This window comes from Alligator sinensis, unplaced genomic scaffold (assembly GCF_000455745.1).
Source record: "Alligator sinensis unplaced genomic scaffold, ASM45574v1 scaffold1354_1, whole genome shotgun sequence".
Taxonomy (NCBI): domain Eukaryota; kingdom Metazoa; phylum Chordata; order Crocodylia; family Alligatoridae; genus Alligator; species Alligator sinensis.
Window position 1 is genome coordinate 1156254 of NW_005842344.1, and position 27061 is coordinate 1183314.

The following is a 27061-nucleotide window of genomic DNA, read 5'->3' on the forward strand; positions in this document are numbered from 1 at the left end:
GCTTATATCGGTATGGGAAAATGAAATGTTGTGTAACATTTTCAGGCCATGGCTAGCTATAGCACATCTCCCAGCCAGCAGGATACCAATGAAGCTTCATATTTTGTGAGAGTCCTATAATGTTTTAAGACACCAGAATTTTGTTTTTCTGCCTTTATCATTAAGATGTGCTGGAGGCTGCTGTTAATACAAGTGCTTATAACTTTCTATGTGGATTTCTTTGTGTGTGTGTGTGTAGCCAGAAGGACTGTCCAGAGAATATACTTACAGCGTGTTCTTCTGTCCTAATGGTAAGTTCGTGATTTGACTACAGTGAGACAAGATATGTTTTTTTCCAGTTTCAATTATAAATAGAAAATGTTGCTTCCTCCCCAGGAAAAACTGCCCTTGTTTTCATCTGGTCAGTAGGTAAATCAGTTAATATTATTGATGGCTTTATAATACAGGGTATTGATAAAAAAGGGTTGATCACACTTGGCTGGCAACCTTTGCACAATATTAACTGCCCAAATGCTTTCTGCAAATAAAAATTTAACCTTCCATACCTTATAAAACTGTCTAAGTGATGAGACTATAGACAGTGCTGTAATGGATTGTACTCTGTTTTTTTTTTACATAATTAAAAAAATAATAATTCATGAAGTCTTTGTGTCTCTTCTGCCTGATTTGGATAGCTTGGACTTGGCTACAATAACTGTGATCTGGCTTCTGGTAAACAGAGAGGCTTCTTGGTCATTTAAACCGGGTGTACAGGGAAATGGCATATAAACTGCAAGAAATTCATCTAAGCTATCTGAATTCAAGAGCTGCAGTTCCATTTTTGGAGGACTACAATGAAAAGTGGACAAAAGAAGCCATTGTCTACTTTAGTACTTTGATTTATGAGACACATGACCATTGATACAGAGATTATGCAGAACAGAGTCCATGTGAATCGCAAATCAGCTTTGGGCCTTGTCTTGTATTAAGAAATGTTGAGTGCTAATTCTGACAACATTCCATTATTTTTTGACTAGAGAAAATTCATATTTCTACACCTAACAAATATGAATACCAATACATGCAGAAGCCTTCTTGGATGACACACTTCGACATTGCTGTGAAAGCTCACAATAATGCTCACTTGGCCTTGTCCTCTGGCCCACATGACATGGCAGAGATGACTGAGATAGTCATTGGTGGGCATCAAAATACAAAAACATGGATTTCCGCCAGTAAAATGGGTGAACCAGTGGTCAGTGTGGACACAGCTGGTATCCTCTCTTGGGATGAATTCCGAAGCTTCTGGATCAGCTGGAAAAATGGAATTATCCAGGTAGTGAATCTGGGTGTGTAATAGCCTTGTGGTTTCTTTCTTTTTTTAATCCAGAGTGAGAACACGCAAAGCACATGTTCATTAGCCATGTGGTAGTGTGTGCTTCATTTCTTTTCTATATTAAATTTTAATAGTTTTTTTCCCCTCCTTATTGAGCACTTTTTTTATATTTCATAATATTTCTCTTTGTCATCCAGTGCCCTGGGCACCTCAATTTTAAATATGATTAATATTAAGCATATTTTGCTCCTGGTTGGGCTGAATTGGTGAGCACGAGGCTGATTGGCCAGTACTGTTAGGACATTTATGGGAAATAGCATGGCAATCTCTCCTAAATTTCCACATAAACCAGTAGAGCTTGACTGGCACAGTTTGGCTGATGTTTATGATGTAGCCACAGGTTCAGATTCTTGGGTCCAAAGGCGCACAGGTCATGTTTCTGATTTAAAGAGAAGGGCAGAGTTGACTTCCATCTTCTGCTTGGAATTGGATAGTTTGCTTGCTCCTTTCAGGTTGGCCACGGTACTCAGATGCTAAATGAATCTATTATAGTGGAGTGGGCCGTCCCGAAACAGCCCGAGGTGAAGTACATTGGATTCTCCACAGGCTGGGGATCAATGGGAGAGTTTAAAATCTGGAGAAAAGAAGAGTCTGATGAAAATCACAATGAAGCATTTACTTTGGGAGTTCCCCACAATGTGATTCCAGGATCGGAAAGAGCTACCGCCTCAATAATAGGTACCAACTAAAAGGGGGTTGGGGACTACAGTGTGAAGAAGACGGTTTGGTTCAGACTAATATTTAAGTGTAATAAATATGGACCAGGAGAGGTAGTCATAGCCTACATAAAACTGTATTCCATTACGTTCTAAAGTATTCTTTATTGTGCTGCCAAGCATGGCCCTCTCCAATTTCCAGTATATGTGGGGATCTCCAGCTGTTGTTATCATCACAGTCACAAATAGCATAAATTGATTCCCTGGCAAGTGAGCCCTGGAGACTGAAAGTGCCTCTTCACTCTAAGGGGATCTTGCATGGCTCGGACTGAGGATCCAGTATTCTGTTAACTAACCTGAGACTGTGATTTTGGTGGAAACTTATCTGAGTCGTTGGGTTTGTGATAGTATTCCTGCAGCAGCCATTCTTGTTGTTCCTTCTTCATTTTCTCATTCTGCTTAGGAAGTAAAATTAAGCTATGAGACAGAATTCAGAGGTAGTGATCATGTGTCTTATTGTTTCAATCAGGAGACGTAATGGGCCCAACGCTGAACAATTTGGACAATCTTCTGCGATTACCGTTTGGATGTGGGGAACAGAACATGATCCATTTTGCTCCGAATGTTTTTGTTCTAAAATATCTGCAGAAAACTAAACAACTCAGCCCTGAGGTGGAGTGTGAAGCCACAGATTACCTGGTGCAAGGTACCACCTCAGACTTAAAGGCTGTAGAAACAGAAAAGACCTATAAGTTATCTAGTCAAATAGAACATATAACTAGGCTAGTATTGTCCTTCCTGGTCTCAGATGTCCCTAAGAATGGAGATGCCAGTATTTCCCTTGAGAGATTATCCTGTAGTCTCACATACTGAGACGGTATTGGGAAGTTTTCCTTGGTATGCTACCTATATTTTCTCATATTAGTTATTTCTAAATATATGTTTTTTGCGCTCTCAGCAACTTTCCTTCTCTCCTTGGTATTTGTTCCTTTCAAATAGTTGTGGCATCGACACATTTAGCTCTGCTGAGCTACATATATTCAGTTTTTAGTCTTTCTGCATAACTCAATCCCTCCAACAATTTACGTTGCTCTTCCCTGAACTCCTTCTAATTTGACAGTAATCCTTGGTAACAAAGCGACAGAAACAAATGTTAGAATCCTGAGCAGATACCCCAGAGCCCAGCAGAGCTCTCCCCTCTGTGGCTGGGGTCATGTCACCCATTGTGCGTGCAGCTTGGAACCATCTGTTGTTTTACATACAGTACTATTTTTCTCTATATTCAGATGTAAAGGATGGTGCACTCAGAATGATTTGTAGTTAATAAAGCAAGAGACCTAGGAGCAGGGAAGAATTAAAAAACCATAACTGAAAACACAAACAGGCCATGACGAGATGCATTCTGCCTTGTGCATGAGTTGTTGCTGGTTATATCCCATAAACACCTGGTTGATACCAAGCTGAATAGAGGGGTATATAGTATGATGTAATGTTATCATCCAGCGAATTAATTTTTTCATTGCATGGTACTTCCTACACAACAGGAAGAGAGTGGCAGTGTATTTAAGCTGGAAGACATTTTTCTTTACAAATGGTGTATCTTAGCTTAGTAATATTACAGGTGAAATATTTCTAGCAATGAATATGGAAGAACTGGGTTTTTTTCATATCCCAGAAATTTAGTAATATAATTAGTTCTTAGAGAAGTCTAGTGCCCAGTGAAACGCTAGTAGCTGGAGAAGTAGTAGTTCACTCATTTTGTTTTCGGGAGAGTTATGGAGGCTTGTAAGCACTAGCTTGAAATGAGATTTAATTAAAATTTTGCGTGTACAGGTAGAGCTGGCTCTACCGTACACAGCCGATCAACAGAACCCCTGGTGTCAGTGTCAGAAGATTGAGCCTTCACTCAGTGTAAACGCTTGCTTTTCTCCGGGTGAAGACGTTGGATTCCCACAGTTCCTTTTGTGACTTCCAGGTTACCAGCGCCAGTTGACCTATAAAAGACAAGATGGTTCATATAGCGCTTTTGGCGAGAGGGATTCCTCAGGAAGTATGTGGTGAGTTGCTATTTAAGACAGAATTGGAAAATTCAGTGTTTGCCATATGAGGAAAAAATGCAATTGGCAAAAAAAGGACACTAACTTTCCAGGATATCATGCAGAATGGAGGGTAGAAATAATACTCTCCAGTGGCCAGAGGGACTGTCAGTGTGATGCTGCTGTGTGTTATATACTCTAATAGTAAGTTGGTGAATAATAATTCTGTAAGGGTCAAGGACAGTTAAGGTGTCGACCCTCTTACAAGTTCACCACTGTGGTAAAGGGCCAGTGCCATGGAGCTGCACAGGTGGTGCATGGCCCAGAGCAAATCCTTGTTCCTGGAGAGTGGAGCCCCACCATCAGATGTTCAGTGAGACCACCCAAGTTGCTAACATGGCAGGCTCTCCGCTTGCAGGATAAGAAGAAGGGAGCTCAGCATTTCTTTCAGATGCTTTCCACCTCCATTTAGATGAAGGAGGTCCAAACCAATGCTTCCCACAGGGACTTTCCTGCAGAATCTCGCAGGGTAGAATAGTATAAGGGGCAGAGGATGTGGAAACTTGCATGACCACCCTACTGGTACCCCATCCCCAAAACACCTCCATCCCCAAAGCCTCTGTTGCTTTAAAGTTAGCATGTAGCTGACTAACTACAGCCTGTCAAACCCAGCAGGTTCTGTGCTTCATTCATAAGCCTGTGTTGTCATTCGACTTCTCCAGCTGCTCTGTGTTTTCTTTAGAATGACTTGCTCCATGAAATCATCTGAGGGGAAGTAGCACTTCAGTCCTGCTGCTGCTGCCTCACTTTTTTAAGATAGTAAACTTCACTTTTATCTCAGATTTGGCATCTTTTAGCCCCTTGATATCAAACATGGTGACACACAATTACTTAACACTTGAAAAATCCCCTGCCAGGCAGTATGCCTTCTACCCTCCCATTCCTAAGGGGCTTGTAAAGTGAATGATTCAATCTCCCCAAACTGGCCAGAGTTCACACTTAATGCATGCAGAGCATTAGCATTCTGAAAGCACTTTGGCTTAAGTTTTACAGAGAAAAAGGACTTAATACAAACTCAGACTCAAGCAGTAGATCTAAATTTCCATTTGTTTTATTAATAATGAGTAGTTAAAATGGAAAAAATACAATATTTTTGTGCTTTTTGTCCATCAGTTAAAGTCCCCATAATGTTAAATATATAGTTATTTTTCTAAAAGCTTTAAATTAATCAGGGAACAACTACACGTCCTTGTGAATTCCAGACAGTGACAAATCTGAGTCAGATTTTGCCCCTTTTCTCTTTATGAATGATCTGTGAACCATAGAAACTGTACTGAATTAAATTATGTGGAATTGATAGTGTTATTGGTCTGAAGCTCTTTAGTAACCAGACATTGATTAGTCAAGATCTGAAATTTGCTGCTGTTTGGCTTTGGTTGGACACAGGTTTTGAAATATTTCTCTCTTCTCTGATGAGATTTCCAGCAGTAAGAATCCTGTTTCATATTCAAGTTCAAAATTCACTTTCCTTATTGTTTGCTTATGGCCTAAAGCTTTCAGGGCTGCAGTCCTTCCAAGTTCTTTTGTATGTCCTTGTTAATATAATGTGCTTACTCCTTTTATTTCTATAATGTCCAGTCCTTTATTGAGTCCTGGCAAGTTCTAAATCATACAGTTGGGAGTCCCACAGGGTAATTGTGCTTTAAAAAGGTTCTTTCTTATTTTTAAATGTTGTGCTTTTCATTCCCCTTGAATCTGTATTACACAGAAGGATAAATATGTTCAATTTGCCTTTTCTGTACCATTTAAGTATGTGCATCTCCATCATCATTTCTTCCAGATTTTTGAAACTCCTGTTTTCCAGGAGCACGATCTTCCATAGTGCTGCACTGCTGTATATTCTAATTCCTACCTATTCTATGGATTCTATATCTATTCCTATATTCTGATTCCTGAATCTGTGTTTTTAGGCTAACTGCATTTGTCCTCAAGTCCTTTGCACAGTCCCGTGGGTTTATTTTCATTGATCCCAAGGAACTGACAGCTGCAAAAGATTGGATCATCCAGCACCAGAAGGAAGATGGATCCTTCCCTGCAATGGGCAGAATATTAAATAAGGATATCCAGGTAAAAGCTATAGGAGCTCAGAATTGTGCAAAAAATGCATTTTTAGGATGTGACCCTGTGTGACAGTCTAATCTTCTTATGGCTGATGCAAGGTTTATACAGAAGGGCTAGGATACTTTGGGAAAGAAAGTGGATCAGGAGGACTCCAGTAAAGCAGATCTGCCAGCTTTTAGTTGTGTGACACACCTTGAGAATGGGAAACAAAAGGTGAAATCGCAGCATGGCACTTTGAAAGTTTGTCTCAGAGTTTGAAGCTGCATCTCCTGGTTATTGCCATGGGAGGAAGCTGCAGTGGGCAACTGGGCTTCAGAGTTGGAGAGGCCACAGTCTGTCACGCAATTACAGCTTATTCACTGCTTGGCTCCCATGGGCCGCCCACCCAGGGCACTGGTCTCCCCCTTTCATGTACTTGTTTGTGCTTGTTCACTTCAGGGCGGAATCCATGGCAAGATCTCACTGACAGCCTACGTAGTTGCATCTCTGTTGGAGACGGGCGTGACTTCAGAGGTAAAGGACTGAACAGTAGCAGAGCCCGTTACAATTGCAGAGTTTGTTTCCTATGTGGGGTTTTGAAGGTTTCCTTTCTCGGTGCCTCGCTTTGTTTCACCTGAGAATCTTTGAGCTAGTTTAGAAGGTGGTATTCAGACACCTGGGGCTTCAGTCGAGCCCCCAACTTGGCCAGCATGGATGTCTCAAAAATCCTTTTCTAAACATAATGATGGTGATTCTGCAGTCTCTGGCTGTATGCTTGTGGTTTGCTCCAGACGAGAAGTGCTGCTAGGGATAAACGCTCACCAGCAGCTGGCAGTTGGCTCCCCACGAGAGTATATTTACACAGCAATTGCAAAATGTGAATACAGGTAATATAGACCTACCCAAGCTAGTTCTTAAACTGGCTGAATCCAGTTCTCCCATCACTGTGAAGAGACGAGGGATGAGTTTGCTTGTATGGCTGTGGGGATGAAAGCAGGAGGTATGGCATTGTGCAGCATTACACCTCTCCAGTGCATCTTTCACAAGGTGCTGCATCTTAAAGCATAACGTGGCTTTCTAGAGGGGAATCACTAGGCTTTCCTGAGAGAACCTGGGATCTCAGTGTTTGTAGAGAACTTCCCTGCAGAGGTTCCAGACCAAGTTCTCCAACCTGCGATCTGCTGAATGCCCTCCTCAGTCCTGCCAAATTCAGTGGCAGTTGACAGCACTTTTCTCTGCCTTTCTCAAGGCCTAGCCCTAAAACAGGTAAAGGAATAACTTGCTGCAGCTCCCCTTTGCACAGAGTGGTGGGATGCTTTCTTTAGGTCACTGCTGAGGAGGACAGCTCCAGAATTTCTAGTTTCTGGAAGCACAGTTCAGCTGACCTAGTGGCTTTCCTAGGGGACATTTGCAAGTGTTGCTAATGATCTTAGCTAGGAAATGAGGAAGGGGAAGGCTAGTGCCACAGGGAAATCAAAGGCAAGTGAATTACATCAAGTCCAATTAAATTGTTTCTATAAATTATCTGAGCCACGTTCCTGCACAGTGAGGTCATTGGGGGAGTTAATAAAATGTGCTTGCTGGCTGCAGAGACTCCTGGGAATCTTGGCCTTTATTATCCTCTGGCGTCTGCTAGACGCTCCAGTGTGTCAGGAACACAATCAAAAGTACAGTAGAGACCTCACTGCTACTAAATACATCTGTGTTCACTGAGCCCTGTGGCCTTTCCAGCCCTAGGGAAACAAATGTGTCTCAGTGTTAGTTTCTGGATCTTTCTAGCTGAGATGATATCCCTCACTTCTTTAAAACCTGGAGTTGTGGCTCTGCTCAGGGAAAGACAGAGCAAAATGTGCTGCTGCTTGCTTTCATAACAGGCACCAGGCCACAAGAAATGTAGTGATTCTAGCTCTGGAGATGCAGGAGCTAGTAATCCAGTTGGGATCCTTTCCCCCTACCTAATATAGGAAGAAAAAGCAGCAGTTGCTAAAGCCAAACACTTCTTGGAGTCCAACTTATATTCTGCAGAAGACCCCTACACCACAGCCCTGACTGCATACGCCCTGACTCTGCTGCACAGTCCCTCTGCTTCTGTGACTCTGAGGAAAATGAACAGCATGGCCATTATGCAAGGTACTATGCAACCGGGTGCCAATCTGACTTGTCCCTAAATTAGCTTTTATAGGCTTACAAGGTTCTTTGGATGAATCTGATATCTTTTATTAGACCAAATTAAATAGTTGGAAAAATACATTTAAGCAAGCTTTTGGGTTCAAAAACCCTTCGGGTTCAACTTCCCATGGTTGAGGAAGTTTTGGCAGTTGGTGTGTGCTCTTCCTGGATGGAATGAAACGTAAAGAAGCCAGCGGCTGGGCTGGTCTGCACACAAGACAGGCAGTCAGTGAAGATGTAGATGGAGGAGTCAGTAGGTGAGAGACAGGCTTGGGGGGAGAAGGGGGACAAATAGTGGAGAGGTACCTGGGGAGTCAGATGTCGGGCAGGTTATAAATTTATGTCATAAATCCAATGTCTATATTTAGCCCATGATTTTTAGTGTCCAGGAGGTTGATGAAGTGGAGTTCGTAGGCTCGGCTCTCGGAAGTGTTTTGTACGTTTCCTTTGAGGATCAGGACTGAGAGGTTAGAGAGAGAGTGGTTTTCTTGTGAGAAATGTGCCCCCACCGGTCATTGGGTATTCCCGTCTTTGGTAGATGTCCGGTGTGCGTTCATTCTGGTGCGCAGTTGTTGTTTGGTCTCTCCTACTCATTTTCCATCGGGGCATTTGGTGCATTGGATGCGGTGTATTACATTTCTGGAGGTGCAGCTGTAAGATCCGGGAATGTTGATGGCTCTGTTGTGGGGTGTCGTAATTGTGGGGGTGGTGGAGATGTGTTGGCAGGTTTTGCATTTCATGGCATGGCATGCTCTGGATCCATTGGGTGTGTTCTGGGCCTGAGGAAGTTTGCTTCTGGTGATGAGGTTGGCGAGGTTCGGTGCTTGTTTGCAGGCTAGGATGGGTGGCTCTGGAAAGATCTCTTTGAGAACAAAGTCTCTTTCTAGTATGGGGTGCAGTTGGTTGAGGATTTTCCATACGGGTTTGAGGGAGGGGTGATCTGTCATAACCAGCAGTGTGCGATTTGCAGGGGGGTTTCTTCTGTACTGCAGCAGTTCTTCAAGTGGTATCCGGATGGCTCTTCCAAACGTCCGATCTATGTCTCTGGACGAGTGTCCTTGTTGAGTGAAAGCCTTTTTAAGACTGGCAAGGTGGCAATCCCGGGTGTTCTCCTGAGTGCAAATTTGGTGGTATCTGAGGGCGTGGCTGTATAGCACAGCTTTTTTGGTGTATTTAGGGTGATTGCTGGTCCTGTGCAGATATGTATGTTGCTCTGTGGGTTTCTTGTGTAACGTGGTCTGTATTTTATCATTCTGGATGCTGATCATCGTGTCTAAAATGGAGATATTGGTGCTGAAGTATTCAAGAGAAAGTCAGATGATGGGATGGTGATTGTTGAATTTCTGATGGGACTCAATCAGAGATTACAGGTTTTCAGTCCAAATGATGACGTTGTCATCAATATATCTTAAGTATAGCAAGGGTTTGATGGTGCAGTCCTTAAGGAAGTCTTCTTCCAGGTGGTTCATAAAAAGGTTGGCATCCTGTGGGGCCATTTTGGTGCCCATAGCTGTTCCCATCGTCTGGAGGAAGTGTTGGTTATTAAAAGTGAAACTGCGTGTGAGGATGGAGTGTATCAGGTCAGTAATATCTTTGTATCTGTACTCTGAGTTGTAATCTTGCTCCTGTAGATATGCAAGGCAGGCTTGGATGCCATCCTGGTGTGGGATGTTGGTATATAGGCTGGGGATGTCTTTTGGGGGGTGGGGGGGGGGTGTTGGTCTATGGTGGCTAGGAGGGTGTTGCTGGGAAGGTGGTCTATGTTTTGAAGTATCCATAGAAAGTCTGTGGTGTCTTGGACAAAACTTGCTCTGTGGGTGACGAGCGGTTTTAGGATTGATTCAACGAAACCTGATATTTCCTCAGTTAGGGTCCTGTGGTTGGATATGATAGGTCTGCCAGGGTTCCCTTGTTTGTGGATTTTAGGGAGCATGTAAAAAGGCCCCAGGTTAGGTAGTGGGGCAATCAAGGTCTGTAGTTTTTCTTGTAGTCCTGATGGAAATGATTTGATGGTATTGTTGAGTTTCTTGGTGAAAAGGGGAGTAGGAGCTCCTTGTACTTCTTTGTAGTAGGTGGTGTCAGCCTTTTATAGGTTTGGACTCTCAGGCCATGTACCCAATACAGGTCCAGCCAATCCAGGCACTAAGTTAACATTCCTTGCCAACAAGCTTATGTGACTTCCAGTATCAGCCTGGGGAGGATAGATCTTGCAGGAGAACTGGGAGTAGCTCTCCAGATTCTCAGGAGACGGGACAGAGTCCTTAAGCTCCAGGCACGGGCTCAATTCTACTGTCAACAGCTTGTTGATGTGAGTGGCTTTGCTGAGAGCAGTGTAATTGTGCCAGAGGCTTTGCAGTGGTACTCTATGACCCCTATTGCTTTACTGTCAATGCCCAAGGATCTAATCAGCTGAGTAGCACATCCAATTTTCTGATGGCTCATCTTAATTCAAAATCCAGCAACCCTTGAGCACTAGCCCCACCAGCACGTGGCCACCAATCTATCCTCACGCATTGTTGCTGAGCACCAGCACTGGTGATCATGGTGTGCAACACAGAGGAATGAGCAGTCCCTGCCCTGAGGAGGTTGTTGTCTAAATAGAGAAGTGGTGTTACCCAGGACATGGCTTGCCCTTAGATTAAATAAATGGTAAAACAGAATTTGATTCTCCTCACATCCAGAGTCACTGCTGCAAGCAAGCTGGAATATCTTTACTTTTTTATCATTCTAGATGGTTTTACACACTGGAGTTTAACGGGAACTCTGGCTACTGATGAAGATACGTTCATGGGATTTAATGATGGGCTTTCTCAGTCAGGTACCGCCGCTTGTAACTCAGTTGATGAAAAGCTAGGATTGTTCTCTGTTGTTTTTTACAGTACCAGTAGTGCAGCAGGTGCTTTCCAGATAGGGTGAAGGCAAGGTCCCTAACCCAAAGATTTCACACTGGGGGGCAAAGGAAAGGATATGAGTTGTAATGAAAGGGCAGTGACCACAGGGACAGTATGCAAGCATTTTTTAGTTCTGTGGTTTGGGATGGACTTCGGTGTCCACCTCATTATCCTCACATTTGTCTTGTAAATGCTTCATTGGGAAGGAGGGGAAGCTAAGGCAATTTTGGTCCCATAAAGGAAGTATGTTTTAGGGAGGCACTTTGGAGAATGATGGATAGTTAAGGAAAGGCTCCAGGATGAAAAGCCAGAAAGAAGGCAGCAGTAGGAACTGTGAACTGGGAGAGATGAGTGGCCAGGCATGCAGGGACTGGGGAGATGTAAAGGTGAATCACGTGAAAGCAAGTGTGAAGTCTCAGGAGATCCTGTCAGGCAAAAGCCATATGTTGTGGGAAGTCAAATATACTTAATTGTACAATAACAGCTCTTTGGTCTAGAATTTTTAAAGGAACCTGAGAGTTAAGGGTCCAACTTATATTCATAGTTGATAGGAATTGGACATCTAATACCTGAAGGGGCTCTTTGAGTATCCCTGGCCCTAATAACCCCAGACTATAAAGATGTAAATGCGTAAAAGTATGTGACGGAGTCAACTGGCTGGGACAACAAAGACCAGGATTTTGTATGAAAAGCTCCAAGGGGAGAAAGTTGATTATGTCATTCAGGTGGCATGTTAGACAAAAAGGGGCAGGAGAAAATTGCACAGAGCTTGAAGTGGAGCAGGAGGGGATGCATCCTGGTGATGAGCCAGGGAAGAGATTTGACTGGAAGATAACTCATGAGGTATGCTCAGAAAATGTTGCATGCAGTCTGGGTGCAGAGGTTTATCACCTCTTCATTTTTCCTTTCTTGTCTTGGCCTCTCCAGACCCTAAAGAATTTTTTAGCTTGTGAATTTGCAGAAAGGTACTCCCTGATTTCCAGCCCGAGTTTCCAGCTCTAGCTGGGGGATTGACTGTTTTGCCTTTCAGTTGTGTCTGCAGAGGTGGAAATGACAGCCTATGCACTGCTGACATATACACTCTTAGGAGATGTGGCCTCTGCACTTCCAGTGGTTAAATGGCTGTCACAGCAGAGAAATGCCCTGGGAGGATTCTCATCCACTCAGGTGAGTTGTCATAAGGTTGTGCAACTTCAGCACAGATGCAGATTCCAGTGTAAATTGGTCAGTGTTGGGTTTCTCTCTGGAACTACCTAGCTGGGGTCATAGGAGCTTAAACTTACCAGGGGTCATATGAGCCCAGTATTCATTCCTGGCCAGGGCAGGGGGTTGGACTTGATGATGTGCTCAGGTCCCCTCCGACCCTACATCTGTGAACCTATTTGGAAATGATGCTGTATTCTGGGAGATAGATCACCTGACAATGCACTGCCACCTTTGGGGTGAGCAGCATGGAGTGAACTGTCTTTTTCACACCAAGGGTTTCAGGGAAAAGGAAAGCAGAGTGAAAAGATCCACTTACTATTTGAACAAATGAGGAGTAAACCTCTGCTGCCAGAAGCTGCCAACTATGCAACCTGCTGCTAATCCATAAGTTGGTTCTTCACTGACTCCGACCTCTCCTCCTACCCTAGGATACGTGTGTAGCCCTGCAGGCTCTGGCTGAATATGCCATTCTTTCTTATGTTGGAGGAGTAAACCTTACCATTTCCCTGGCTTCCACTAATTTAGACTATCAAGAGACATTTGAGCTTAACAAGATAAATAAGAAAGTCCTTCAGACAGCTGTGGTGAGTGAGAACTTGTGCAAATGCCACTTTTCTTGTTTTAATATTTACCAGTTTCCCCAAGCAACCTGTTATTGAATTCTGCACTGTAACTCAGATTGTGTCAGGGAAGGGGGAAGAAATGGGCTGGACATTTTGAAACCTCAGGACTTTCTGGGTTCTTCCACTTGAGCCTAATAGGAGAACTGGCAAATACTTACAGTGATGAGAACACTCTGTCATAATTGATTCCTGATGCTTGGTTTGGGACTGTTATCATCTGCTACTTGTATTGAACACAGGAACTGAGAAAGATTCAGCTCTTTTTGCTTATCATTCTAGTTTACAGGTGCTGTTTTAAAAGCTTTCTCATGCAGAGGATAAAAATGAAACTATGAGTGGGATTAATTTCCACTCTTCATAGTTGTGTTTTCACCTGTGGATTCTTCTGTGCCTACTCCCCAGATCCCCAGCATTCCCACAGGGCTGTTTGTGAGTGCCAAGGGTGAAGGCTGCTGTCTGATGCAGGTAAGGGCACTGCAGACTGTGTAAAGCTGCTTGGAAGGTGACCTTTGAACAGATGAGACAATCTGTGAGCTATTCCTTTAACTCCAGTCTCTTTCTACAATAAAACCCACTGGTGTTGGGAGGAATTGCCTTTTAGACTTTTCCCAGATGAATTCTCTTATCTCCTAAGTTTTTGCTGTATCAGCTTCCAAAATATCTGAAGGAGGTTGATACGTTAGGTGTAGCTAGACTCCATCAGGGAAATATTAGAAAGTGAAGATTTAAACTGAATGTCAGGGAAGCTTCCTTGGGCTGAGGAATAGCCATTTAAGAGGGTCTCCTTGGCATTATTCCCATCACTTGGGATTTTTTAGACTGAGCAATGCACCCTAGTCAGTTTTGCATTGGAGGGGGATGTGCTGGATAGGACTGGAGGCTTCCACATCTCACAGTTCTGATACTCACAACCATTAATCCCTTATAGAAATTCACCTTGTTACTACTGCAAAAAATATACTTCTGCATCCAAAGAAAAGTTCTGCTTCTTTCCAGAGCAGCCCCCAGGCCTGATACTGGGTAACATGCACATTAGCATACGCTTGGCAGGTGGAATGTCCTTGTGAGACATGGGATGGTTGAGGGCAAGATCCAGCAAGTAAATTGCTCCAGGTGCCTCCCAAAAATGTGTCTTTAAAGTTAGTACTGAACTCTGTCATTCCAGTGGCATGGGAGTTAGAGAATCATAGTCAGGGCTCCGTGCAAATGACAGTCAAAATGTCATCCTTGGAAGGTGACAAACTCTGGCCTTCATGTCTTGAAGATCCTGTTCCTCTTCAATGAGCCTCTTTCATCATATATCCGTTGGCCTTGTGCCAGCTCCATGTGCACCGAACCCTTGTATGTTTTGTAAGTACCAGTTAAAGAGGCTGAAAAAGTGACACTGAACTTTAATTTTAAAAGCTCCTCAACAAAATTGGCTCTATGTTCTTTTTGCTTCAGAAGTACAGTACTAAGAGTTTCCTCCTGTTTAGTTATCCTGAAAGTATTTACATATTTTATTCATAATATAGGAATCTGCAAATCATTTATGCTCATATTTTAATGTTATACCAGGGCCTTTCTCTCCCACCCACTTCCAGTTACTGGGCGCAATCTGTCATTGGTTCAACTCCATGGGAGTTAACACAGTTGCACCAGAGCAAAACCAGTGTGAGGTTTTCCCTCTGCTCAAATACCTCAGTGAAGCCTTCCTTGCCCTGGTGTTTGCACATGCCTTTCTCTGAGCATCTGGTCCCTGCTCTTGTCTTCCCAAGGAGTTATCTTTGAGAACTGCTTCACAGTCAGGGCGGCTAGGATCTGGAACCAACTTCCAAGGGAAGTGGAGCTGGCTCCTACCCTGGGGGTCTTTAAGAAGAGGCTTGATGCCTACCTGGCCGGGGTCATTTGAGCCCAGTTTTCTTCCTGCCCAGGCAGGGGGTCGGACTTGAAGATCTACAAGGTCCCTTCCGACCCGACTTCTATGATTCTATGATCTAGTGATGCTGCCAAGTCTAAATGATGCTTTTCTTTCTTTCTTTCACTTTGTAATCAGTGGTGCTAACACCAATCCTCCATTTTCCCCTTTTCTACTATAGATTGATGTCACATACAATGTACCTGACCCCGTTGCTAAACCAGCTTTTCAGCTTCTGGTTAACCTGAAAGAGCCCAAGTCAGAGCGTCACCAGCAAGCTCAGCACCCCCTGCAGCCTCTCTCTCCAGAGGAAAATCGCTCTGAATCCTCCCACAGGGAACGGGCTTTGGTGGATGACGATGACCCAGCTTCTGATCAGGATCACCAAGAGTACAAAGTGATCCTAGAGACATGCACTAGGTAAGAAGCCCTTTATTCCTTCAGTGTGTTCAGTATTCCTTCTGATAGGCTGGCTAGTTTTGTTAGCCATTGCAGATGACTTGCAGGTATTTTTCTAATGAAAATTGCAGCCCTTCCCTATATGTGTGTGTACATGTTTAGTGGGGTTATAATGTATAAATAAGGGGCACATGCTGATGTGTTTCGTCCTGTATTATCCATGCATTAGATGAGGTGAGGCAGACCAGGTCTTATTTGCTCTGGCCAGTAGGTCTCACTCAGTGTGTTTAGGTGATGAAGTTGGGATAACAGATGAAATATTTCTGACTAGATGCATGTTAGTATATAGTAAATGTCAAGAGTCATGGGTGAAGAAGATCCACAGAAAGAGTTTTATTATGGATCAGGTTGCTGTATAATCTAAGTGGTTGCAGTGGGTCAGAGTTCTAAAGTTTTTCACCTATTTTTAAAATGGTCTTTCCTCTCACTCTGCTCCTTTGGAGCTGAAATTGTGTTTTCTCCCCTAAACTCCTTTCTCTGCAGCGTACATGCATGCTGGCTTGTCTTTTTACCCTCTCTGGGAAAGCAGGCTGTGCCCACCTCAGGCTCTGCCCTGCAGTTCAAAGCAGTGAGTGGACCACCCGATCCAGCTTTCAGCCACACAGGCTACGCTCGCTCCTTTGCACCACAGCTCAGACAGACCCACAGGGGTGGGCACAGCCTGCCCTAATGGACAGTATAAAAAACAATTGGTGTTTACAGAAATAGCCATGCAAGTGCAGCAATACAGACATCTTCCACTAAGTACTTCGTGTACTTGGTGGCCTTACGCAGCTATGCTGCTACCCTGTACTGGAGGTGGCTGATGTATAACCCACTTGAGCATGCCTGTATGAACTACAACCATGCCTTTGGACTGCACATGGTCGTGCACAAGTGTTTTGGCTGCTGGATTAATCTTTTTGGTTGTGAAGCATGTTGTGAGAGGGAAAGCCATGCACAAGGAGTTTACAAGTTGCTGCATGGAAAGGTAGTGCTATTTTGGATCTGCCAGCTCTGGCTAAGACTTTATGTCTTTGTCTCATCCAAAACCTGGAGAAAGCAAATTAACCTTCTCAGTGACATCAGGTGGAAAAGGAAAAGTTTGAGAACATTTTCCAGGGCTAAATTAGTGTGAGATTCTTTAGAAACCTAAAGGAGTTAGGTAATCCCAATTAGGTAATTCTATACTAACATGGCCATGGTTCTATAAATATTATTGACTCAACTTTAATTTAATGTTTGTTTGAGTTGCTTAGGCTCATTCATTGAGTTTTGGATACCAAAACCCTAACAAAGGATGCTGGTTGCTATAGTATCAGTTTGGAATCTCATTACCGGAATGGCTGTGTAGTTGCTATGGTAACGGTGCAGTCTTTGAGGTTATTTAGTTGACGTGTTCCCCAGAGCCCATTGTTTATCTGCTTGTTTCTTATTAAAACATTTAAAAAAAAATTAATTGGAAAAAGCAATCTGGCTTGATACCAAAGCTCAGTGATTTTTCTTCAGCCTGTGTTTTGTGTGAGGGCTTCCACCTTTATCCCTGTTTTCTAGATGAGGAAACTGGGCCATGGGCAGAGGAAGCAGTTTGTCCTTCATCCTGCACTGAGTGGTGGGGACAGGAGTAGAACCTGGCTCTCCTGACTGGGATCCTAGACCTTGCACTTCAGTGTCCTGCAGCCTGCCATGTGCTAGGCAATAGAGGCCACAGAGCTGTCAGCCCTGACACCAAGCAGCTGCCAGGCCCAGGGAGCAGTGGCTCAGAGCTGGCCATGGAAGATGACAAGCCCTGTACTTCCCTGCTTGTGGCCACCTCCTCCCAGCCAAATGAATTAAAACTGCTTGAGTGGCTTCAGGCAAAGATGGGACCCTGTTGCCTTTGTTACCTCTCTGAGCACTTCCCCTTCCCACTCTCTCTTGGCTGCACTGCCAGCAGCCTGGGTGCCTTTGAAGGGCAAAGGCCTGTGGAGTCCCCAGGTCTGGCCTCACACAGGTTTGCATTTCTCAGGCCTGGGTGATTCCTCACCTCTAGCAGTAGAAGCAGGGGAAGGGCCAACAACTCAGCATGGCTCCTCCCCTGCAGCAGTTGGCTAGAGACCCTGAAAACTGTGTGTTCACTTGTATATAACCACAGGACCTTGGTCGAGTTCATGGCTCGGGTTTCATTCCTTCTGCCACTTTGCTTTGGCAGTGTCTGAGCTGTGGCAGGAGGAGAGTGGCAGAGACAACATTTTTCAGGCTCAGTTAAAGAAATTAGCACCTTTGCCACGGCACCAGTATGTTACCAGATTAAGTTGCCACAGTGCTAGCACCACTGTGCACCTGTGTACCACATGAGAGGGGTTTGCACCAATCTAGATATATCTGCGTAATTATCCGGGTGTCGGGTTCTTAGGCAGGGAAAGCAGAAGCATCTCAGAGGGGCAGGTTCATAAGGCTCTGTCCATCCCTTGAAGATGCCTCTCAGGAGGCCACCCTGCATCAACACAACATTTTGGCTCTTGTCTTCTAAACTTCTGCCATGGGTATTTCTAGAGCAAAGACAGAAATTTGAGAAGAAGCCCAATCTGAGGAGATCAAAGCCCTGCAAAGAAAGAAAAGCAAGTGAGAGCTTTCCTTCCCCTTCTCTCCAAGTGAAGATGTTGTTTAACTCCTTAGACCTCTCCTCCTGCAGAACTTAGAGCCAGCATATCTATAGGCAGCAAGCTGAATGCCTGAAAGCCTGGGTGACTTTGCAGAAGAGGGAAATGGTTCATTTGAAGGAGTCAACTGTTCTCTTTGGGCAAGGGAGAAAGACTCTATGAACCTAGAGAAAAGAATGCGCTCTGCTGGAACAGAAAAAGCCACAGTCATCCAGGAGTTTGTTTGGGTTGAAGGTGCATGATTCTGCCACCAGTGCTTCTGACAGCAGCTGCTAGTGCCAAGCCAGCTGTTTATGCACATCAGTGGCTCTTGGTGGCTCTGCTGCTGCAGCTGTGCCAGGCAGGAGAGCACAAAGTGCACCTTGAGAAGGCCACAGCTGGTGAGAGGATGCTACAGTTGGCAGAAGGCATCAGAGTAGGCCCTAGTGCCTAAGGGCATGGTGTTTGGCTGTATAGAGATGCAGAGCACCTGAGCTAGCTCTGTGTAGTGTTCCACGGCATGTGCAGGCCAAAGCCACCACTATGTCTTTTGTACCAGACAGCCACTATGGGGAAGCAGCAGCCACCTTCTCCCCCTAGGGACCGTTTCCCTCTCATCTCCCTACTAATGAGTCCAGTAATTAGTCTCACCATGTCGTGGAAGACTGCATTCCCCCTCCTCCTCTGTTGCCTCCACCTCCCTTTACCTTTCCCCACATGTCTGTTTTCTGTGGACTCTGCTTAGCTTTTGCCTAGTGGAAGCAGAAAGGAGCACTTGTAAAGCTGAAGAGACTGGCTTTCAAGAGGTCCTTAAATCGGGACTGCATCCTCTCTTGGATCCTGTGCATAACTTTCCTTTGAATGCTTGTGTCTTAGCTGTGCTCCCTCCCACCTGTGCCATGGAAGGTTAACTTGGATCCTAAATCTGTTCTCTCTCTCATGCCCCTGGGGAAGGTGGCTGCACTCTGGATCCTCAAACATGGCCGTCCTGGAGGTGCCCTTGTTCTCGGGGTTCCGGGCAGATATGGAGAGTCTGGAGCAGGTAAGACTTTTCAAGGAGTGTCGAGCATGCTGCAGTGTTGGGGCCAGCCTTTGCTCTGCTGTTAGCAGGGATTCCCTCTGAAGAGCCCCAGGAGGTAAATGCCATCCATCATTTGTTAGAAGAGTGTCTGAAAAGATGTAATCAAAATTGGGGCTAGGGAAATGTCACTTGTCAAAACGTATGTATTCGAAAAGGGTAAGCAGATGTTCTAAGTAAGATTAACAAATTTACCTAACACAGCCAAATAAAGCTGATTGCTGCATATAGCTCACAGTAATTAAATGAGACCCATTTGGAAATGCTGAAGTGAAAATGTGCTCTAACAGGAGCTGTTTATGGCTTCTTAGTGGGCTGTATTATCTCCAACATCTGGATTCGATTTCATTGGAGGCGCTGTGTCTTGGAATTTTGTGCTTTTTTTTTTCTGGGAGAACATCGTGTTTATTGCAAGCCAAACTGAGGTGGACAGAATGTGCCTCTTACCCGGCCAGCCCTCTAGGGGGGATGAACTGCAACCTTCAGCTTCTCTTTCGCCTGTGCAGCAGTATATGTAGTGTCTGCACCAACTTTGATATTACAGGTAACATTCTTAGGGACTCTGGAGAGAGAGAGGAACTAGCATGCCATCACTGACAGTCAGCCAAGAGGTAATCTGGATTTGCTGTACCCAGCAAACCTCTTCTTTTAAGAGCCTCTCTTCATAGTGCGGGGAGAGAAAGATGTGCATTTACTTCAAGTCAGCTAACTCTCGGGAAAGTCCTTGTGAAGACAAGGCAGCTTAACTTGACTTTACTGATACCTGTGAAGACTACAGACTCTCTTGTCTTCACAAGTATTTTACCTTGAATGAACTAACTCGAATGAGAATACAGTTACCCCATGTGAGGATACGGCCAATATGTGCCTCTTAGAGTCCCACAGCCTGAGCCAATGAAGCAAATGATACATGCATTAGTATCGGAGAATAGAATTTAACCCTGGTTGTTACACTGCAGTGTGTGTGTTTGAAAAGGATGTCCTCTTTCACTCACCCTACCGATCACAAGATTCCCTGTCCCCTTTGACTAGTGGCACAATTACAAATGCCCAACCGAGTAGGAAGTGCAGAAGAAACTGCCTCAAATTCAGAAGATCCTTGGAGTCTGTGTTCTCTGTCCTTGCCCATTTCCACAGACTGCAGAGGATGAGCGAGTGCGGTGCTTGCTGTCCATAGCTAATGGGAATGGGAATGTTAGTATGAAGAAATATCAAAAATGCAAGTCCCCTCTACCACTGTGAAGAGAATAGGGAGGAAGTCCAATGCAGGACCTCTGCTGGGCCTGGTTTACATTTGCATCGCTTCCTGAAGTGCTCTAGTGACTCTTATTTATGTTGCTTTAGCACAAAATCTTTCTGAATGCTGATTCATATAAGCAGATGCAAAGTGACATGAATGGAAAACTGGCTTTGGGTTGCTTTCACGACTTCTGATCTGTGAGCCAGAAGGATGGATGACAACAGTGAAAAGATAAGCTCCTGCTGTTCGGCAGGAAGGGAGACTTACCACTGAGAGGAGGCTTACAGACAAATGGAGATGATACAAGATGTCAGGGAACTGCTTGGCTCATTCGCAGTGGAGAAGACCCGCCTCTGAGGTCTCCAAAGTAATGGAGGGAATTGATTGTCAGCAAAGATAATTGTCTACATTGGTGAAGGGTCAAACACGAGGAGAAAGATAGGTGCTCTCCTCCGTTAGACTCTCTCAGGGGCACTAAGTATGTGGAATGTGGTACTGGGGAGGGCAGTTGAAAAGAGAGTAAAGGATTCGGAGGCAGAGGTGTCAGGGGCTCCTTATATTCCTAAAATGGCCAGATGTGGTCAGAGCCGTGGGAGCTCTTAGCACCTTCACCAGCTAGCCCTGACCTGGGCCCTGGGCCTGGCTCAGCTGGTGCTGGGCGAATAGGTTCTGTGCTGGGCCTCAAACCAGAACATTGGTGTGTGCTTTTAGGACAGGACTTTTCTGTGGGTTTTGATGCTGACATGTTCTGGGGACTGCAGGGAGTTGTGATCTGATGAGGCTTGTGTGTGTGCCAGCCAGATAGCTGTCTAATACGTGAACAGATTGAATTGTGGCTTATTCCACATGCATCTACAGCCCGTTAAAGGGTTTTAAAGTGGACAACCTTATTTCAGGCCTACTTAGAGCAAAGAGCTGTAGCACAAAGCAGTTTCACTTCAGTGCAGAAGGGCAGCATGCACCACACCTGTTCACCCCAGAAGTCCACAAGAACTGGCCGTTTTCAGAGGTGACCTTCACTCGTTCCGAGTAGCGGCAGAACTGACCGGCAGCAATGGCCCAGCTGGATGCGCACCAATCTAGAAGTCTAGGAATTTTGTCCAGCACAATGTTAGGCACAAATTACCTTTTTTCTGTTGCTGAGCACTGTCTGTACTACCTGTCTCAGCAAGTCTACTTGTACAGTGAGTTTGCACACTTCCTGCTGCGGTTCACGGGTACTCAGGAGCTGGTCCAGAGTCCACCAGTCTGCATATTCTACAGCCAGAGCCCTCCCTCCGTCCCCCAGAGCAAGGCTGCTCCATTGTGTTTCAGTGCTGAGTGGGTCTGCAGGGCTACAGCCAAGTCCTTTCCCTTGGCGCTAATGGGAGCCATACAGCTCTGCTCTGGAGATATTATCCTTATTTGCCAAGGGCTGAGGCCCAGACTTCTTTTCTGCAAGCACAATTGGCACCTACAAAAATGAACCACAGATGCAGGTCTCAAATGCACGAGCACTTGGAGGAGCAATTGCAGACTCTGCCTTCCAAACCAAAGTCGCCCCTTTAGACAGATCACTCCAGCGATGCCTCAGGTTAAGCTGCTTGATTGCTAGAGAGCCAAGCCCTGCCGTTCACACTGCTGCATTTCCTTGCTGTCCTGTCCTTTTTCCCTGTGTTGGGGAGGGGGTGGCCTGGGTTATAAATCAGGTTTCCTTGTTTGTTGCTTGCCCTCACAAGGGAGTACTATGCACAGAAGGACTCGCGTGTGGCTCCAGGGACGAGGATGGTTAATGAAGACTCTGTTGCCCGCTGACGGCAGCCCCCTGCCTGTGCAGCCACAAATCCTTCTAATAATGCTGGGTGTCGACAAGGGCAGAAGGTCACCGCAGGCTGGTATACATCAAGCTTCACTAGAAGAATGCAACTTTAGCTGAGCAGAGCATTTCCCGGTGGCGCCAGGCTCTCTGAGCCCTCATAAAATGGCTGTCTGCAGCCGTCCACTGCTGAGTAATAACCACCACCACCAGGCTTCTCAAGTTATAAGAACAAATTAAATTGGCCCTTTCCACATTGTGTGGGATTTAAACACATGCTCCTTTGCTTGTTATAGTAATAGCAGGAAGCTGCGTACAGGGTTTTACAGCTGTGAGCAGCACACTGAAGAAATTCACCGCTAAAAGTTGCTAGTAGCAGGTTTTGGTGAATGTCAATGTGTATGTTTTAGCCCCACATTGTACCTCCTAAAAGAATTAAAAACCTTGCCCTGCCTTCCCCTGCGGAAGTAATCCTGTTATCCCAAAGCACAAATGGAATGATACTACTAATAGGTCAAATCACGTAAGTGGAGCAGAGGTGAGAATAGACCTTGAGCATCTTGACTCGTAAGGAGTTCTCAGCCTCAAGGCACCCCTCATTAGACTCAAAGCATCCCTCAGAAAATGCCAGTTCTTGGTTTTCACTTCTGTTTTGACTACAGAAAAATAATAGAGCAATTCTCTATTGAAACTGAAATCTCTTAGTTTATCTTGTGAATCTTATTTGCACACCTAGTAGTACTAACATTGCATGGCACCCTGCAGCACCCTTGAAAGGATCTCAAGGCACTCCAGGGTGCTGTGCCACCCTGGCTGAGAATCACTGTTCTCATACCTTGCTCTAGCATGCTGGCCCATTACTTCCGTCCTAGATCTGTTCCTGATGAATGGTTCAGTAAGACAATAGACAAGTTATTTTTCTGCTAAATCCTCTTGACCATTTCCCTTAAGGACAAGTCCTTCCTTATACGTGACACGGGAAGTCAGCCCAGGTGACGTGGCACAGGGAATTTTCCCCAGGGCGATGGGTAGATTTCAGAAAACCAGCAGTCAGTATGGGGCAGACATGCAGGTCTTGCTCTGAAGCCCCTGGTGTGTATGGATTGTTGTGGTATGTGATGAATGCGTAGAAAGCATGTAGTTGTGCATAGCTGGCACAGCACATACTACATGTCTTTGTTGCTCCAGAGAGGAAGTACAAGTTGTGGGGCTTGGCTTGACCCCATTCTCCCAAAAGGAGGATGCTGAGGGCTCTTTCAAGTGGCTGCTCTTTTCAAATGCAGGGATTAATTTTCTTGGCAGAACAATGTTTTGGGTTTTTGAGCTGGCAGCAGTGGGAGGGGGGCCTTTAATGCTCGGTATTATCCAACAGCATCGTTCCGTGGTGGACTGCAGGAGTGTAAACAAGAAGCTTCAATCTAGCAAGTGTTTTGGGGTCTCTGGGGACTTGATTGAATTTTGGGACTGAAAGTATTCTGGGCACTACTCAGTTAGATTATGGGTGAGCTGTCCAACAAGCTCCAAAGGGATAAGCGCGCCCCTCGGGGCTGGGAAGCAAACCATAGCTCTGCATTTCTCAGGACATTCCACGCTGCAGACAGTGGATTGTGCAGCAAAGAAGCACAAACTTAATTTCCTCCTCATTTGTCTGGAAGGGCCTTTGACCCTTGTTCTACCACCTTCAGTTCTTCATCCTCAAAGGTCATTTCCCAGCAGAGATTAATTTTCTTTAGGATTTAAGCTGCCTTTTTCTAAGCCTTTAGAAATCTTTGCTTTTTGATGACTGCTAAAATGAGATGAATCTGAACCTGTTCATTTCTTTCCAGTTATTAATGAACAAGCAAATTGGATTAAAAAGATATGAAGTTGATGGAAGAAAAGTTCTCTTTTATTTTGACGAGGTAATAACTTTGTTTTCTTTAGTTTTGTTGATTTTGAATGTGAGGATAAGAACAAGAGGCAACTGGATTGTTGGACAGGCTTAAATGAATTGAAATGTTTCACATGAGGATCTCTGTGGATGTTAATTGCCAGGCTTCAAGAGCCAGTTTGGGACTTGTAGGTGTTGGACATACTTCTAGGAAAGACATGTGTGCACAAAGAATGCAGGTAGCTTTCTCCCGATCACACAGGAGCTCAGAACAGAACCCTGTTCTCCTGGTTCCAAGTGCTGGGCTGATACTTGCTGTTACCTAGCCTTAGCTGCAAGATGGTCTGATCCTGACTCGCCAAGTACTAGGAGTGTCAGAGTACTAGGAGAAAATGGTCCTTTACTCAAGAGATCCCTTTGTGATGTGCATTCTGAGTCAGATGTGCTGGCTGTGCAGGGCTAGCACATATCTAGGAGAAGGAACTGGCACCTCTTCTGTCGCCTCTTCTCGCTCATCAGTGATGGAATCACTCATCAAGTCTCATTTGCAGAATAATTTATGGATGAGGCGATATGCAAGCCCAGAGAGTATGGCATGGGTTTCAGGTGCCTTTGTTTTGCTTTCATCCTGTCCCCAGTGCAGATGTGCCTTAAGGGTCCAGCTGAGCCCTGTGTATTCTACTGAGTTAGCTGGGCCTTTTTTTAGCATTCTTTGGAAGCAGCTTAAATCCTGGAAGGCACTGTTGTTAGTGCAGGTATCTGTTGCACAATATTAAGTTATGAATGGTATAGAGTAACCAATTTACTCTGCTGATTTACAGAGCTGTGGTGTATGCTAAACTAGCACTCTTATGTCCTTCATACAGATTCCTAGCCAGTGCATGACCTGTGTAAAGTTTCAAGCCTTCAGAGAGTATATAGTTGGGAAAACAGCCCCTGTTCCCATCAAAGTGTATGATTACTATGAGCCAGGTAGGCTGCTTTCCTTTGGATCTCGCTAATCCAGAACCCTCTCTTTGTGGTTCTGAATAATTTGTCATTCTTGCTTCTCTGTAGCATTTGAAGCAACTCGTTTCTACAATGTGAGCGAAAACAGCCCCCTTGCTCGTGAGCTGTGTGATGGGCCAACATGCAATGAGGTGGAAAGTTCAGCTAGTCAGTGGGTTGGTAAGTCACAGGAAAGCCAAAACTGGCTGTTTTTGGAAAGGACTGCAGAGAAGCCTGGTTCAGGGATTGGGACCCAAAATTGACTGTTTCAATGTGGGCTTTATATCCGAGTCTTGAGACTACCAGGGTGGCAGCCTACAGAAGTCTGCGACATCATCACATCAGTGACACAGTTAGCTTGGTCTTCTCTCACTAATGGTGACTAGTTCTGGATCCTGTAGAGGAGAGGTGCAAAGTATAATTGTGGAATAATCTACCCAAAGGGGATTGCTGCTTTGCATAGATGTTAAGTCTTTCTTTTTTATCTTCTTAATTCTCAGCCTCAATAATAGCTTGAGAGTTCCCCCACGTCATTGGGCATTGTGTGAAAAGACAGATTAATTTCACTAGGTGCCGTGACAATAACCTTTCCCAGAGACAAGTGTGTTGCCCAAGCTAGGGAGGGAGAGTTGTACCATTCAGAGTTGGAGTCTGCTTCATTGTGGCTTTTTCAGAAAGGCAGTTCTGTTCCCACAACTTCTTAAGCTCCTATGACAGAGTGGTAGGGAATTCTTATAAAAACGTCTATGAAACATAAGAAAACAATAAAAATATCCTTTCTTCTATCTGCTTCTGATGTTCCCGCTGCCCTTTCAGGTTTTGTTCACTCTGGGCCATGCAACAACATTTTCGGCTGCCTGGAAGATGAATATTTTGAGCAGTGTATGTGCTCTAGAGACTGTGGCTATGATGGGGAGCCGGTGTGTGGGTCTGACGGGCTGATGTATCAGAACCATTGCCAAATGGAGGTAGCATCCTGCAGGAATAATACAAGGATAGAACAAATTCCTATGTCTCAGTGTTCTGCCTGTAAGTTGCTTATAGTTTCCTTTTTTGTTGTGTTAGCCAAAGTAGTGCATGTGATTTGGACAAGTACAGGATTCAAAACACAGTCTGCAAAAGCAAAAGGGGGTATCCTGTCCGGCAGCTCATGACCTGTGATCTGGGCAATGCATCTGTCAGGAGCAGAGAGATCACAGTTGGGCTTGTAGCTCTTAAGAACGAAACGTAAGAATTTCAGTGGTAATGTCTGTATCTCTCCAGAGTCATGTCTTGGATATAAATGAACCCGGTGAGATGGTGAGATGTGGCCCCTAGTGTATTCTCAGTGTATCTTCATTGCAAGCAGTGTGGCAGTGCGTTGGACCACACTGGATGAAAGGTTTTATAAAGGTTCTTTAACCCACGCTGTGGCAACTGTATCCTGTTTTTGCAGCCAAGAGTTTACCAGAAGAGAGGGAGAATCCTTTCCACACTGTTGACCAGCCCAGTGTTCAGCAAACGCAAGCAGGTAATGATGTCTCCAAATTTACCCAAGACCCTTTTTCTCTGAGAAGGTTCAAGATGGTGACTCTCAAAACTGTATACAAGTTTGAAACAGATTTGAGCAGAGGGACTGAAGTGCTTGCTTTGAATTGTTCAAGAAGTACAACCGTGCAGCTTGAAGTCCTAAGTGGCATCAAGATGCTTGTAGGGAGGGGCAGCTGACTTCCAAGGCTGGGTTTGTGAGGGTTTCTCTTCAGCGGCTATCACTGAGGAACAGGGCTGGCACTGACTGGGGATTTCCCCTTGGAGATCAGATCGGTGCAGTGTGTCCTAGCAAGTAAGTGACAACTAACTCCTTCTGGATGAACTAGAAAACTTGAGCTGAACGGAGTCTATCCTTAGATGTGATGTACGGTTCTTGAGATGGCTGCTCTGATCCTGGTTGAGTCTGCCTGGAGTGAAGGGCCCAAGTGAACGAAAGGTAAAAGAGCTGAGGAAGGAACTGCTGCTTTGATTTGAATGAAGCAGGGAATCTGGCCGCTCACTTTATTTGGCACTTTATGGGAATTTTTTTTCCAGATTCATGGGTCAGGT

The 27061-nt window shown here is 44.8% G+C and overlaps 1 protein-coding gene across 1 annotated transcript in view; it reads left to right on the forward strand.

The window, feature by feature from the left end:
• CPAMD8 (C3 and PZP like, alpha-2-macroglobulin domain containing 8) overlaps positions 1-27061 on the forward strand; it is a 65463-nt gene that overhangs the window by 27755 nt on the left and 10647 nt on the right. The window contains exons 24-42 of the mRNA XM_025210315.1: positions 239-290; positions 1017-1315; positions 1828-2053; positions 2561-2737; positions 4007-4088; positions 6038-6194; positions 6627-6701; positions 8132-8297; positions 11068-11154; positions 12258-12394; positions 12862-13017; positions 13459-13521; positions 15135-15373; positions 18967-19054; positions 23952-24026; positions 24862-24967; positions 25052-25162; positions 25799-26011; positions 26418-26492. Coding sequence (XP_025066100.1) covers positions 239-290; positions 1017-1315; positions 1828-2053; positions 2561-2737; positions 4007-4088; positions 6038-6194; positions 6627-6701; positions 8132-8297; positions 11068-11154; positions 12258-12394; positions 12862-13017; positions 13459-13521; positions 15135-15373; positions 18967-19054; positions 23952-24026; positions 24862-24967; positions 25052-25162; positions 25799-26011; positions 26418-26492 — 2584 coding nt within the window. The remainder of the gene's footprint in view (positions 1-238; positions 291-1016; positions 1316-1827; positions 2054-2560; positions 2738-4006; positions 4089-6037; positions 6195-6626; positions 6702-8131; positions 8298-11067; positions 11155-12257; positions 12395-12861; positions 13018-13458; positions 13522-15134; positions 15374-18966; positions 19055-23951; positions 24027-24861; positions 24968-25051; positions 25163-25798; positions 26012-26417; positions 26493-27061) is intronic.